Genomic DNA, 14,997 nt, shown 5'->3' on the forward strand with positions numbered 1-14,997 from the left:
AACCAGACCAGTACAGACATTTTTGCCTTCAAAGCATTAGCCTAAACTGAAGCATTTAAACTTTTTCCCTGTAGCACACAGTGCAATATTTCATATCAAGAAATTCAGTATAGGGGATTAACTGTTTGAGAACAGGTGTCGCTGCAAGTCTCAGATATCCAGCTAGAGCTTGGCTGCCCCATATGGTAAGACTTTGGCCCCCCTTGCTCTCTCTTACAGGCTCTACTCACTCTGTCTCTGTAACATGGGCTACTTCTACTTCTACAGTTTCCATAGCCTGAGTAACTTCAGCCATTTTCTGTCCTTGCTGCTGTGCAAGTACATAATTTACCACCTGCATGATGCTTTGGTCAGAAAGAGTAGAGACTGATGAACATTGTTCAGTAGTTGCAACTGCTTCAATTGCCTCAAGAGTGTCTCCAGTCACCACCACAGCCTCGATCTCCTCACCACCAACACTAATCTCAGTTTCTTGTTCCTGCATGTCTGCTGCTAAAATGCTGATGGCGTGTTCCACCTGCGTTCCCTGGTTATGAAATTGAAGAGTATCTTTTTCCAGCATTATTTTACAGGGTACGTAGTCCCTGTGAAACTTGGTCATATGCTTTCTTAGCGTCCGGGCATCTATGTAAGCTTCGTTGCAAACCGGACAGACATACGGCCGTTCTCCAGTGTGCGTCCTCACGTGGCGCTTCAGGGAGCGTGCATCAGCCCAGGCGACTCCGCAAGTTAGACATTCAAATGGCTTCACACCTGTTCTCAAACGCAAAGCAAAGCAAAGCAGACTCAGCCTTTGTGAAACAATGAAAAATGACAGGGGGGACAGCAGTATAACAGAACAGAAATCATAGAAGCACAATTTTTTCCATACAAGAAAAGGATCTCGCTTACCCCTTCGGTAATGCAGTATTGTGCAAGGACCAGACATTAAGATTTTCCTTTCCGCAAGTGCTCTTCACAAACTAGTGTTACTTCCCAAAAATTCCTTTTTAACATTCCTTTTCATGCAGTTTCTTTCCTACTACATATGGCTGCTTAATTTAAAGCAGGTATGATTGTTTTTGTGATGCTCTTTGGAAATGATGTTTCACTTAATAGAGTGTCACTTATATTCCCAGTCACACCTCGTTTCTGTAAATCTTCCTAAACACACCTCTCATCGAATCAGCATTTATTTTAGTTAGCTTCTAAGGCCATCTACAGCTTTTTTCTTCCTCTTTCACTCTGCATACATTGAAATACTGCATGGGATGTGAAGTTTTTATAATCTTGTAATAAATCAGAAAGGTGACCAATTTCCACTAGTTCTTTTTCTAAATTCAAGCCAACAGTTCTCTTGACTTAGAAATATTTTGTTAACTGCGTGCCCATTCCAAACTACTGCATACAAACCTTTGGCAGATACACTGCTTTTTATCATTTCTAAAAGAAATAGAAAATTCCTTTTCCATTAAAGCTTGAGAAAGACAAATTGATACTGTCCCCATGCCACCGTAGTTTTAGAAAGATCCCAACAGCCACTTCTGGGAATCACTGCAAGCAAGTTAACTAATTAGGACAAGTCTAAAACTAACTGGCCAATCTATAAGAACTTCTGTGTCTCCTGTATCACAGGACAGACAGATCCAATGAAAACCCACAATAATCTTTTTGCAACAATTTTAGGGCTGGGGAATGTCCTGACTACCTGCTTTCTACATACCTTGATGATTGTTCATGTGTCTCCTATACTCCCGGAGCAGTGTGAATTTTCTTCCACAATGCTCACAAACTCGTTCCAGGTTTTGTTTTGCTCTTCCTTTTTTCCCATGCGTGGCTTTCTTCACATGTCTTCTGTACAAAGCCTTCTCATAAAATTCTTTACCACATACATTACACCTAGAACGTGTTAAATAGGAGATCTGTCAGAACCATTATCCTATGCTTCTCTTACGCTGCTTGAACAAAAACTGAACTTTAATTAATGTAGGTAAAGTTTAATAGGAATGCTGCTTCATATGACAGGTAATTCCATAATTAAAAATGTGAAAGCCATATTTTCTCCTATTCACAGACACAAAGTTTCCACTTACCACTCCAGAGCAGCAAGATCACATACAAAACATTTCTAAACTAAATACATTTATCCTCTTATGACTTCCTATGTATTAGCCCCAGGACTGTGCCAGCAAATTACCAGTTTGATCAGTTGATTTGATATCATCCATCCATTCCCAAAAACACAAGGCCCTCATTGAGGACAAACAATTAGCACTTTTACCACAGACTAGACAGTTCCTTCTGACTAATTTAGGGCTGTGGAGCTGTATAATCTCATATATTTCAGTGAAATACATTTCCTCTTACCTATAAGGGTCTGTGACAGAGTGAGACTTTACATGAGAATACCAATCTTTCTTCCAACTGTAACATTTTCCACAGAACTGGCACTGAAATGGTTTCACATCTAAATGCTTATTCATATGCTGACGGAGATCTCTAGCTTCATAGAAACTCTTTTCACACCTGTAGAAGTAAAGGTTTTAGCATTCCAATGTAGTGTCATCAATACTCATACAACATTTGCTCAACGTACTGTATGGCATATACAAGAACATTACAACACAATTGCATGAGACTAGTTAAAAAACATTTTCTCTCTCCAATGCATGTATTAACAAAAGCCTTTTTTAAAATTTTTCTTATTAAATTATTATTATTATTTAGCACTTTACAAGTCCTACTGCAGGCAAACGAACAGCTGTGTTTCAAACAGGAACTGCTTTTAATCTTAATAAAAAACACCACCACGGAACAACTTACTGAGTACACTGATATCCACGAACTTCAGGCTTTGGCTGGTGTTTCTTTATGTGTTTACTGAGTCCCGACGCCCTGTGGAAAGATTTTCCACAGATGGTGCAAAGATGCTTGGATTCTCCTGACAAAAACAAAACCAAGCATGTTACAAAGACAAGCCTCCATCTCTCTGGAATGCTTTGTGAGAGCATTATTTTCTTCTCCTGGAATTTATCTGAAGGGATGAGAACACCTACAGGTTGCAGACCATACAAATAATATCCCATGAAAGAGGAAAACAATATAAGATGTAAGCTATTTAAAAGTAGGAATATGAACTGGAAGATATTTCTCATATTGACTAAAAATATCTATCTTTTACTAATTTAGAAGAGCAACAAATAATATCTTCTTTCTTTACAAATGTTTAATTAGTACAGAAAATCTTGTAAAACATACACGGATTCTGAAGAAATTTAACTTAGCAAGTTGTACTCTGAAAGTACAGACCAAAAGCATACGTGCTCCGAAATATTCTAGCCTCGTCTGTCTTTGTTGAACTGATATAATATAGGCATAAACAACAAAAACATAGGAACAGACTAAACATGACTCCTTGTTCTCATATATAGTATTTGCATATTAACCTTAAGCTATAGTGAAATCTGCCCAGAGAAGGAATGCAAAATGACTGCTTACCTCTAAGTCAACAGGCCGACCTAGGGGAAAAACTAATTATTTCTAACAGTACCTTCTACACTGAAGAGCAATGTTAGCGTTCACCAGCATACAAAAGCCATCTAAAGTAAAGGCTCCTCTTCCTTCTCACTTACCAGTATGAATGCTCATATGTTCTTGAAGGCTTCTTTTTGTGACAAAGGACTTCTCACACAAATCACACTTGAACTGTTTCTGTACTTCGTGAAGAGCTAAGTGCATTTTTAATCCATGCTTATATGTAAAGGTTTTTCCACAAACCTAAAAAGAAATCCAGATCCAAAACCAAATAAAACTCAATACTTAAAATACACCTGCTTTGAAAAGCTGTTATCTTCAAATACAGAAAAAACTGCTGGATTTCTTAGTAACTAGGATGACCAAGCTTGTGATATCTTGCACGTACCAAAACAAGTCTGTTAAAAACAGGAATGCTCAAGCAAATTCATATTCTAGACTGAGAACATTAATTTTCAAGATTCCATATCTAGTTCAATTCTACTTCTCAGTTTTGGACTACAAGAAATATCATCAGGAATTTTACAGTATTTTCTCCGTTCTGTAATGATCAGAGGGCTGGAGCACCTCTCCTATGAGGAAAGATTGAGGGAACTGGGATTGTTTAGCTTGGAAAAGGGAAGGCTCCAGGGAGACCTCATTGTGGCCTTCCAGTACTTGAAGGGAGCGCATAAAAAGGAGGGGGAACAGCTGTTTATGAGGGTGGATAGTGATAGGACAAGGAGGAATGGTTTTAAACTGAGACAGGGGAGGCTTAGGTTAGATATTAGAAGGAAGTTTTTCACACAGAGGGTGGTGACACACTGGAACAGGTTGCCCAAGGAGGCTGTGGATGCCCCATCCCTGGAGGCATTCAAGGCCAGGCTGGATGTGGCTCTGGGCAGCCTGGTCTGGTGGTTGGAGACCCTGCACATAGCAGGGGGGTTGAAACTACATGATCATTGTGCTCCTTTTCAACCCAGGCCATTCTATGATTAATCTATTTTTTAGAACAGAGGATCAAGATTAAAATATTTTTCTCTTTACCTTGCAAGCGTGTGGTTTTACACCAGTATGTTTGAGCATATGTATCCTGAGAGAATAGAGCTTAGGCAGAGTTCTCCCACATATATCACATATGAACTCCCGTTTAGTTCTCCCTTTCACTGAGGACACGCCTGTCTCTTCTACACCATCAGCTGCAGCATTCACCTCAGTCTTGCGCGTGTGTCGGACAAGATGGGCTCGCAGGGAGGCACCATACTGGAATTCTTTTTTACACAACTGAAAAAGAAAACATTACAACTTTACTTTGCCTTTAAAAGTAATTTCAAAAAAGCTAGAGCAAGGATTTTAAGAATTGTAGTCAAATTAGGTAGGTCTACAGCTTGACTCCAATAGACATTTTATCTCTGGTTATTTAAATGTTGAATTTTATAGCTAACTAAAGAAGTGCTGATAGCTTCCCAATAAAGCTATAGCTTGCAAGCTAATCTAAACACAGTTGCAGATGTACTGCTATGGTAAGGAGGAAAACCCACCCCAGCACTATGAACAACAGCATCATGTGACATGGGAGCAAGTGCATGTGGCTGCACTGAATTTTACCTACTCAGATCAGGGCTCCATCTGTCTCTAAAATCTATGAGGAAAATAAAAGCACATACTAAAAGAGACAAGAAAAATAATTATTAATGTTATTAGTGAATGAAATTTAATAGCAAGGTTACGGACAAAGAACTTACTGGGCACTTGTAGTCTTTAGACCTTTCATGCTTCAGTGTGTGCATGATAAGTGCATAGCGTCGCTGGAACACCATTCCACACTCAGTGCATTTGTGCTGAGCTTCTACTTCGTTATTTTCCGTGGTCTCTCTTTTGGGCTGTTTCATTTTTTTCCCTCTCTGAACCAGCTTCATGGCAACCTACATCAGGAAAGCATAACTTGTGAATGAACTTTATTACAGTACAATTCATACTTCCTCTCAAAGTCAGCACTAAAGCTTATTTCTTTGTTACTGTAACATCAACAACATCAGTCTTGCTTAATTTACACTTAAATAAATTTACAATATTTAAGCACAGTTACTTCCAGTTAAGGGTATTCTACTTTCTTGTTAGGCAGTATTGGTAGATGATTAATAAGAGCTTCGAAAATTCATGCTTTATCCCTGACATCTCCATGCCAACTGCAATTATTGCAATTCAAGGCAGCAGTATTTTTTGCTGCAATTTCTCTCATGTTAGTCTTCCAGTATCAAAACTGGAACCTCAGGAAGGAGCGGCTCTTTCCTAATCCTCATATAACATCCAGCACCACGTGGGGAGTTGAGACAAGCACGAGACAAAAATGCAACACTATGAAATCAATTTTGAAAGCAGAAACTTATTTTTGACTCAAATTAAATAATTTGAACAATTACTTAAAACATTTCTCTGTCAAATAAATTAAGCAAAGGTTCTCCTGAAACTACCTTCAAGATTACGCCCCTCCAAAAACAGAAAAACCCCAAAGTCACAAATACAGCACTTGATATATTTTGACTATCTTTGTTTCAGTACCTTGGCTTTAACTTCTTAACCTGTTAATAGAGACTAATGCTACCATTTGCTAGGATAACAGTAACAAATTACACCTCTGAGCCTGGGACTGGTAGATCTACAATGGGAAAACTTCACAGAACACTGGAAATTATCAGTTTTCTGTAACATGCAGTGAAGTGGAACGAATAAAGCAAAGCTTACTCATCAGGGGTGTGATGGAGAGGCTGCCAGACATCATACATCCCACAGACTACTACTCACTGCTGCCATTTCATATAAGCTAAGGGAATTGCAATTGGTACATCAGCCTCAATGGGAGCCCAACTCAAATGCCTGTACACTAATGCACGGAGCACGAGGAACAAGCAGGAAGAGATGCAGGCACATGTGTGCCTACAGGGCTATGATGTCATTGGCATCACTGAGATACGGTGGGATGTCTCCTATGACTGGAATGTAGTAATAGCTCGGTATAAACCCTTCATGAAAGACAGGCAGGGGAGAAGGGGAAAGGGTGTTGCCACATCAACAACCAGCTGGGGTCCATGGAACTCCACTTAGGGACAGACAAGGAGCTGACAGAGTTTATGGGTTAGGGTTAAAGGGAAGGCAGGGGAAAGAGACGTTGTAGCGAAGGTCTGCTACAGGCCACCCGATGAGGAAGACCAAAGTGGATGAGGCCCTCTGTAAATAGATAGGAGAAGCTTCACATTCACAAAACATGGTCCTCATGGGGGACTTCAACCACCCCAATATCTGTTGGAGGAACAAACAGCAAGGCACCAGACATCAAAGAGGTTTCTGGAATGTGTTGATAACTTCCTCTTCCAACTGATACTACAAGAACCCACAAGAAAAGATGCTATGCTGGACCTTGTCCTCACCAACGTGGAAGGGCTGGTGAGTAACATTAAGCTCAAGGGCAGCATAGGCTGCAGTGACCACAAAATGGTGGAGTTCAACATCCTTAGAGCAACAAAGATTATATGCAGCAAGCTACTCTGGACTTCAGGAGAGCAAACTTTGAACTCTTCAGGGAACTGATTGGCAGGGTGACATGGGATAAAGCCCTGGAGGGAAGAGGGGCACAAGAAAGCTGGTCAGTATTTAAGGACCAACTCCTCCAAGCCCAGAAGCAGTGCATCCTGAGAAAAAAGCAAGCAAGCAAGAATGCCAAAAGGCCTCCATGCATCAACTAAAAGCTCCTGGACTTAATTAAGCACAAAAAGAAAGCCTACACGGAGTGGAAGCAGGAATGAATTAGCTGGGAGGACTGCAAAGAATTTGTCCAGGGATCAGGTTAGAAAAGCTAAAACCCAGATAGAATTAAATCTGGCCATGGGCAGAATGAGGAACAAGAAAAATTCTATATGCGAGATATACCAGTGATAAAAGGAAGCTCAGGGAAGATGTGGGCCCTCTCTAGAAGGAAACTGGAGACCTGGTCATGAGCGATATGGAGAAAGCTGAGGTGTTCAAAGACTTCTTTACCTCAGTCTTCACCAGCAAGGGCTCCAGCCATTTCACCCAAGCTGCAGAAAGCAAAGGGAAGAACTGGAAAAGATCTGCTTGTGTAAGTGAAGATCAGGTTCGAGACCATCTAAAGAATCCAAAGGTGCACAAATCCATGGGACCTGATGAGATCCTTCCACAGGTTCTGAGGGAACCAACAGATGAAGTTGCTAAGCTGCTATCCATCATATTTGAAAGGTCATGGCAGTTCTGACTGAAAAAGGGGAAACATAACCCCCATTTTCAAGAAGAAAAAAAAAAAAAGAATTTAGAGAAATACAGGCCAGTCGTCTCACCTCCACGCCTGCAAGATCACGGAGCAGATCCTTCTGAAGGCCCTACTAAGGCACATGGAAAATAAAGATGAGGTGATTGGTGGTAACCAACATGGCTTCACCAAGGGTAAGTCATGCCTGACTAACTCAGTGGCCTTTTATGATGGATTTACATCATCAGTGGATAAAGGAAGGGCAATTGACATCATCTACCTGGACTTGTGCAAAGCGTTTGGCACTGTCGCACATGACATCCTCATAACCTAACTGGAGAAAAATGGATTTGATGGATGGATGACTCGCTGGGTAAGGAATTGGCTGGATGGACACACTTAAAGAGTTGCAGTCAATGGCTCAGTATCCAATTGGAGACTGGTAACAAGTGGTGTACCTCAGGGATCAGTACTGGGACCAGTGTGATTTAACATCTTAGTAGGCGATGTGCACAGTGGGATCAAGTGCACCCTTGGCAAGTTTGCAGACAACACAAAGCTGAGTGGTGCAGTTGATACACCAGAGGGAAGGAATGCCATCCAGAGGAACCTGGACAGGCTTGAGAAGTGGGCCCATGCCAACCTCACGAAGTTCAGTAAGGTAAAGTGCAAGGTCCTGCACCTGGGTCAGGGCAATCTCAAGCAAAGATACAGATTGGGTGGAAAATGGCTTGAGAAGGATTTGGGGGTGTCAGTTGATGAGAGACTCAACACGAGCCGGCAATGTGTGCTTGCAGCCCAGAAAAACCAACTGTATCCTGGGCTGCATCAAGAGAAGTTCAAAGGAGGTGATACTGCCTCTCTACTCTGTTCTTGTGAGACCCCACCTGGAGTTCTGTATCCAGTTCTGGGACACCCAGCACAAGAAGGACACCGAGTTGTCAGAGTATGTACAAAGTAGGGCCATGGAAATGATCAGAAGACAGGAGCACCTCCCCTACAACACAGGCTGGGAGAATTGGGGCTCTTCAGCCTAGTGAAGACTCTGGGGGGAACTTACAGCAGCCTTCCAGTACGTGAAAGGGCCCTACAGGAAAGCTGGGGAGGGACTTTTCATAAGGGAAGGTAGCAACAGGATGAGGGAACATGGTTTTAAACTGGAAGAGGGTAGATTTAGACTAGGTATCAGGAAGAAATTCTTTACTGTGAGGGTGGTGAAACACCAAAACAAGTTGCCCAGTGAGGTTGTGGATGCCCCCTTCCTGAAAGTATTCAAGGCCATGCTGGATGGGACTTTAAGCAACCTGGTTTAGTGGGAGGTGTCCCTGCCTATAGTACAGGGGTGGAACTAGATGATACTAAAGGTCCTTTTCAACCCAAACCATTTTATGATTCTAGGCTATTCTCTCTCACAAAAACCACCACCAACAAAAAAACTCTAACACTCACTGAGATCAATGTCACATAACCATGTACACCAAAACAGGAAAGGCTCCTGAATGGGACAGAATAAGACCTCTGTTTCATTAAAAGAAAAAATATATATATTCAGCTACTAAGCATTTACTGTGATGATTTATGACTGTGTTAAAACCTACCTGAGATGTGAGTCTTAACAGATGTAAGTCTGACTTCAGTAATGGATCTATATATCTACATATTTGTCTATCACTAACATATACATGTGCCACCTAAGAAATAAACCTGCAGGTCATTAAGAATTTTAGGGAGTAGATACACCTTTGGTCCAACCATGAAAAGCTATGAAGGTGGTATTCAAAGTAGGTTAAGAATAGTAAGCATTCCAAAAATCTCCAATCTGGAAACAATTTATATACTCCTCCCCAACAATGGTCACATATTAAGTTACTTCAGTTTGCAGTAATGTTGATTTCTCAAAAAAGAAAACACTTAAAACATTTGCCAGACAGTGCTTCAAATGAGAAACAGTCTTTTCAAATTGATTTGAAAACAAACGACCACAAACAGGCCTAAACAGAAGAATACCTGCTGTATTGCAGATTTAGGATTTGTCTTTCTGTTCTGCAGTTTCTTCTCGATTCCTTTATGCAATCTGATGTATCCACCTTCACTAACAGACCGCTGCCGAAGCTTACTCTTGTAAGTGTCATCCTGACTGGAAGCCAAGCTTTCCGGTGGTGAAGCAGAAAGGCTCTGTTCTCTACTTTGTCTGCCATGCTTTTCCTTGAGCATTTCTGAGGAGTCTCCAGAAATAGTCTCTGCATTTACTTTACAATTTTCATTTGCATCTGTCTCCTTTTGCAACGGACTTTCTGTATCCATGGCTTCCACAACTGATGGCTCAGGCTGCCTGGCAGACATGGAGCTATTTGAAACGCTCTCTACCAGCTGCATTTTGACACCATTTTCAATTGCTTCAGACTGCTCCACAGGCTTTGAAAGATCATCAGGACAGGCCTCCACAGGCCCTGGGGGTGGGATGCCAGGGTGGGATTTTGCTTTCTCCTCTGGCTCAACAGAGGAAGGAGCTCCATTCACAGTTGCTGTCACTTCACTGGCCGTCAGCTCTACTGGCAGAGGTTGCTCAGCACTGTCCACAGGAGGCATCTCAACTGCAGTTTGCTCTGTTAAATTCTGTGTTGACTCTACTGTTTGAATATCTCCCTTTTGGTACACTGTAATTTGTTTCTCTTCCATCTGTTTGTGAACATTCTCACAGATTTCAAGAACCTCTGACATGAGGAGATGCCGGGCAAGCATGGCCAGTTCTGCCATACTACAGAAGTCAAAAGTTAATTCTGAAGTATAAGCAAATTCCAATAGTGGAAGGAAACTTGACTTGCAAAACCCTACCAAGAACAAAACAGAAGATTAGAGCAAATACTGATGACCCCCCAGTTACACCAAAATACCTAATGATAGATACAGCAGTTCATCTTTGATATGGTTAAGTCCGAAATTTAGAGTAAAACACACCCACATGAAGCCCCTCTACTCAAACTCAAATCCTCCTTACATATTTTGTTCATGGACCGACAACTTTTTCAATAAGCAGAACAGAAGTAGTTTCACAATAAAATTCTTAAGATGATTGTTTGAATATCTTTGAAGCAAATTAATCCTAATTTAACCCAAGTCTTTCTGGACTGCTACATTCAGAATGTATTAAGAGTTAAATAACAACTGATACTGCAGAAAAAATAAGGCTAAAAAGTGGCCAGTGGGGAAAAAAAAAAAGATAAGCAAAAGCTTGCAAAGAACCATTTGGTATAATTTCCCACAGTTCGATAAATCATACATCTAATATTTGGGGAACCTTCTGGACCATCATACATGTTCATTCATGTCTATTGTTCATGCAAAGACAGAGACGGTTAAGAAACCAGCAGGAAAAAATGGAACACATGCAAGTTCTGTACAATATTCTTCATCACTACAAAGCTATTTTTTGAGCATTTATTTTTGGACCATCTCCCATCTTCAAAGAAACAGAAGATTTGAGAAAGAAGCAAAAATATGAGTAGCAATTTTTTCCAGACATGAGACAATTTAGTATTTGCTTCTCAATTTGTTGAGAAGCCAGTGAACATCCCTTCTTCATGTCTTCTAACATTTGAAGTCTGGGACTAACGTAAGAAGAAAATGCATGTAAACAAGCAAAAAAGAAGAAATCAAAGATTCTAAGAAATTAGGAGATGGAATTCCATTGTCAATTCAATATGGGAGATCGGATATGCAAAACCAGAGCGATCACTTAAGCATTAAATGCATACAAAATACTTAGAGATTAAAAGAAAAAAAAAGCAAGATAAAGTTTTTGGTTGTCTCGAACCAACTCAGAAGAGACTAATGCAAATACTATACATCTTACTTCATACATAACAATTTCTATCTTTGAAAGCCACAACAATTCACCTGACAGATCCACTACAGCTTCATGACTAGTGACAGCTCCCTTCTCAATGAAGAGCTCTCGGAAGTACTCGCTGTTGGCTGCCAAGACAGATTTGTGAGCTTTGTACTCCTCTCCTTCAATCAGTAGAGTCACATCACAGAACTGATTGGAAAGCCTCTGCTGATTCAGTTGGTTTAAGACTGACAGACAATGTTTGGAAGACGACTGCTTCACAAGGCCCTTACTGTCAACCTGCCACAAACAACATTATGAGAACTTCATTACATTTAGACTATGCCATTCTTTAAGCATTCATACTGAAACACAATTATTTGCTGCAACCATAAAAGTAGTTCAAGACTGTATAATTACTATCATTCTCTTTCTTTAGACGTGCCAAATCTCACCCTCCCTCCAAACAGTTAAAACAAACAGGAAACATGGCAAGATGTATCCAATCTGTTCCTTTACTGTATTTTTCAATGCTGCAACATGAAACTGCTTCTAGATTCAGCAGCCTTTACACAGGTGAACCCCTGCTCACCAGCATCAAAAATTTTATAATATAAACATAACGTAGTTTATTAAGTAACAGATACAAATATCATGAGAATCTTATATGGAATACTTCACTTATACTTCTGCAGTTCATTTTCCCTCAAGTCTCAAATGCATATATAGAAATTAAAGTCATTTTATTTTCCAAAGGCCACCTACTATCACTAGTCTCATATCACATATAGCAGTCACCTTCTTCCACATACCAAATATTTTTGCCAAATTATATGTCATCTTATCATTACCAGATTATAATAGCAGTGGAAAATAGATGTACCACTAGAAATGCATTAACATCTTAAATACATTCAGATGTAAACAACAGTACTTACAAATACAAGCTCATGTTTTGCTATTGGCTTCTTCTTCACAGGCTTTGGGGATGCAGCTGGGATTGATGCCGCATTGCTCACTTCATCGTCTGTTTCATTACTGTCTTCATGAGATTTTACATCCAGTCCAAGTTCTTCCAGCATTTCTGAAGGATCTAACAGAGATCTAGAACGATCTAGCTTTTCCTGGCACTTGCTGCATTCTTTAATGTAATCTTTAACCTGCTTAAGAATACCTAAGGAAAATTAACAGAAGTTAATTAGGTTTCTAATCTTCATTCAATTCACCTTAAAAACATAATTAAAAATGTAAGTGATCAGCAAAAATATATGAAATGAATATTTAAGAAAAATTACGTCAGTTCTCTATCCTTTCTCTTTTTCCAGTTCTGTCTATCACACTATTGTATGATTTTTAAGGTAGGAAAAATATTTCAATTTACACATTCATTTTAAGAATCCCAAGACAGTGAAAGCTGTAAATGGATCCTGCAATTAGTTCCACGCAAATGGATCTCCCTTTGTCATCACTAAAGAGGACAAGAATTAAAAAGCTCATGTGAAGGCTCTTGCAAAACTGGGACCAAGTGAATTACAGGCAATGACATTGGTATGTATAATTAACACTCATTTAAATCAGCTTAGAATCTAGAAGTTTAAAGAAACTCCTTCCTCCAGTACTTTATGAGATGTAACCAAGTAATTTTGGATACTCAACAGTTCCTAACCTCAGCATCAGCTTTGAGACATGAATGCATTCTAGAGTACAGTTTTGAACCCAAATTTATTTTCTCCACAAAGTCAGCATAAGAGCCCATAGAACCCATTCCTTTATGCTTCAAAATCTATCACATCCCAGAACCTTGACTGACACTGCATTAGACTCACACTGCTCGTACTATTGTGGAACATGCCATGTTCCACCATTAGATACGCATTCCTGTCAAGGACTGGCAAAACGCAGACCTCAAGCAACCCAAGACATGAAAACACAGGACATTTGTACCCATTTCAGACATGGTTTATGTTTCATTGATTCCAGCTAAAACCTGGGCAGGACATGAGGTCTCCTGTCTTCTAATACCATTCCACTTCTAATACCATTCTCAACCCTTGAGCCACACTGGTTCCCAGCTACAGCCCCAGTAGGTCAGCATCAACCTAGGAATGATGAATGAGTGAAAGCTGCTGTGCCCTAACACCAAGAGAGGATCATCACATCAGGGAAAAAGCACTGTCTTCACAGAGAAAAAATAAAATGCACAAATTGAAAACTAGGTGTGAATTTTAGCATTGTAAGAGAAATAAGACAGATTATGCAAATAAAGCTACCTAATAAAATTAAAAGATACAGAATGTCCTACTCTGACAAACAGAAGATAAACTGAGGTCCATTAAGAATGGATGGATGGATGACACAGATGCCACAACAGTTTGATGTCGGGTAGACAACAAGAACCTACACGAAGGCAAGGAGACCATCATTCAGAATGCGTCTATCAGCTTGGAGACTCCAAATCCTTTTTCACATTAAAGACCTTCGACTCAACAAGATCTGGACTAGAAAGATGGGCTGCAGCTAGACTATAAAGCCTGCAAATTAAGACAGAGAAAACTAAAGCTGCAAGAGCACATATTCGGGAAAAATTATTTATTCAGAGCGTGGTGAGGCACTGGTACAGGTTGCCCACCAAAATTGTGGATTCCCCATCTCTGGAACCATTCAAAGCCCAGACGGATGATCTGGTAGTAGTAGCAATGCCGACAGCATAATGATCTTTAAAGTCTCTTCCAAGCTAAGCCATTCTATGATTCTATGATTTGCTTACTGACAGCTAAAAAAAAGCAGAACGAGAGAAGCAGGATGAACAGAAAGCAGGCTCTGGGCAACCGAGAAGCTGGAGATTTGTTTAATGGATACCTCAGATTGAAAGTAGAACACCAGCTCCATAGGGAACACAGATCCCAAGCTGCTGGCTCAGCTGCAAGAAAGCTATGACTGGGAATTATTGATGTTAACAGTTAGCACTGTTTCTAACTGCTGTGACATCACTCCACTCCCAGCTGGGGGTTAGCTCTGTGCGTGCAGCTTCTCATTGGAAGGAAACAGGCAAATATAACGGTGAGTGTAACGACCACACTCAACAGCGGTGCTGCTGGCGCACCTACGACAGCAAGACCGACACCCTAAAGACCGACCTAAGGCCAACTTGAGAAGCACCACGCGGGAGTCCTCTCACGACTCATTCCCCTCTGAAGGGCAGAGTCTCCCACTCCCAAAGCGCCAGCCGCGAGGCGGCGGAGCACGCAGGCACTGCCCCTCAGCGTCCCCAAGGCGACGAGCACTGCAACGCGCGGCAGCGCCGTCCCCGCGAGTGCCCCCCGCGCTCACCTCGCCACCAGTACTTCTGCGATAGCCCCTGCCAGGTCTGCAGGCGGGTGCGGTGCGCGCCGTCGGGCGCCAGGTGGGCGGC

At 41.0% G+C, this 14,997-nt stretch overlaps 1 protein-coding gene across 1 annotated transcript; it reads right to left on the minus strand.

Annotated features, from left to right (window-relative positions):
• ZBTB11 (zinc finger and BTB domain containing 11) lies at window positions 1-14,991 on the minus strand. The gene is made up of 11 exons (XM_010720687.2): window positions 14,916-14,991; window positions 12,524-12,759; window positions 11,654-11,885; window positions 9,764-10,587; window positions 5,238-5,417; window positions 4,540-4,776; window positions 3,612-3,756; window positions 2,803-2,920; window positions 2,347-2,505; window positions 1,703-1,878; window positions 1-753 (listed from the first exon to the last, which is right to left on the minus strand). The coding sequence occupies exons 2-11, from the start codon at window positions 12,665-12,667 to the stop codon at window positions 227-229; spliced, it is 2,742 nt and encodes a 913-aa protein (XP_010718989.2). The 5' UTR covers window positions 12,668-12,759; window positions 14,916-14,991; the 3' UTR covers window positions 1-226.
• Window positions 14,992-14,997: the final 6 nt, after the last annotated feature.

This window comes from Meleagris gallopavo, chromosome 1 (genome assembly GCF_000146605.3).
Source record: "Meleagris gallopavo isolate NT-WF06-2002-E0010 breed Aviagen turkey brand Nicholas breeding stock chromosome 1, Turkey_5.1, whole genome shotgun sequence".
NCBI lineage: Eukaryota > Metazoa > Chordata > Aves > Galliformes > Phasianidae > Meleagris > Meleagris gallopavo.

What these genes read in the sequence shown, in the direction of transcription:
- ZBTB11 (XM_010720687.2), bottom strand. Translation starts at nt 12,667, where the DNA reads ATGCTGGAAGAACTTGGACTGGATGTAAAATCTCATGAAGACAGTAAT. An exon ending in ACATATGAGCATTCATACTG is followed by an intron (nt 2,921 to 3,611) that starts GTAAGTGAGAAG and finishes TGTTTTTGTCAG; the next exon opens with GAGAATCCAAGCATCTTTGC. An exon ending in ACACATGAACAATCATCAAG is followed by an intron (nt 754 to 1,702) that starts GTATGTAGAAAG and finishes GTTTGAGAACAG; the next exon opens with GTGTGAAGCCATTTGAATGT.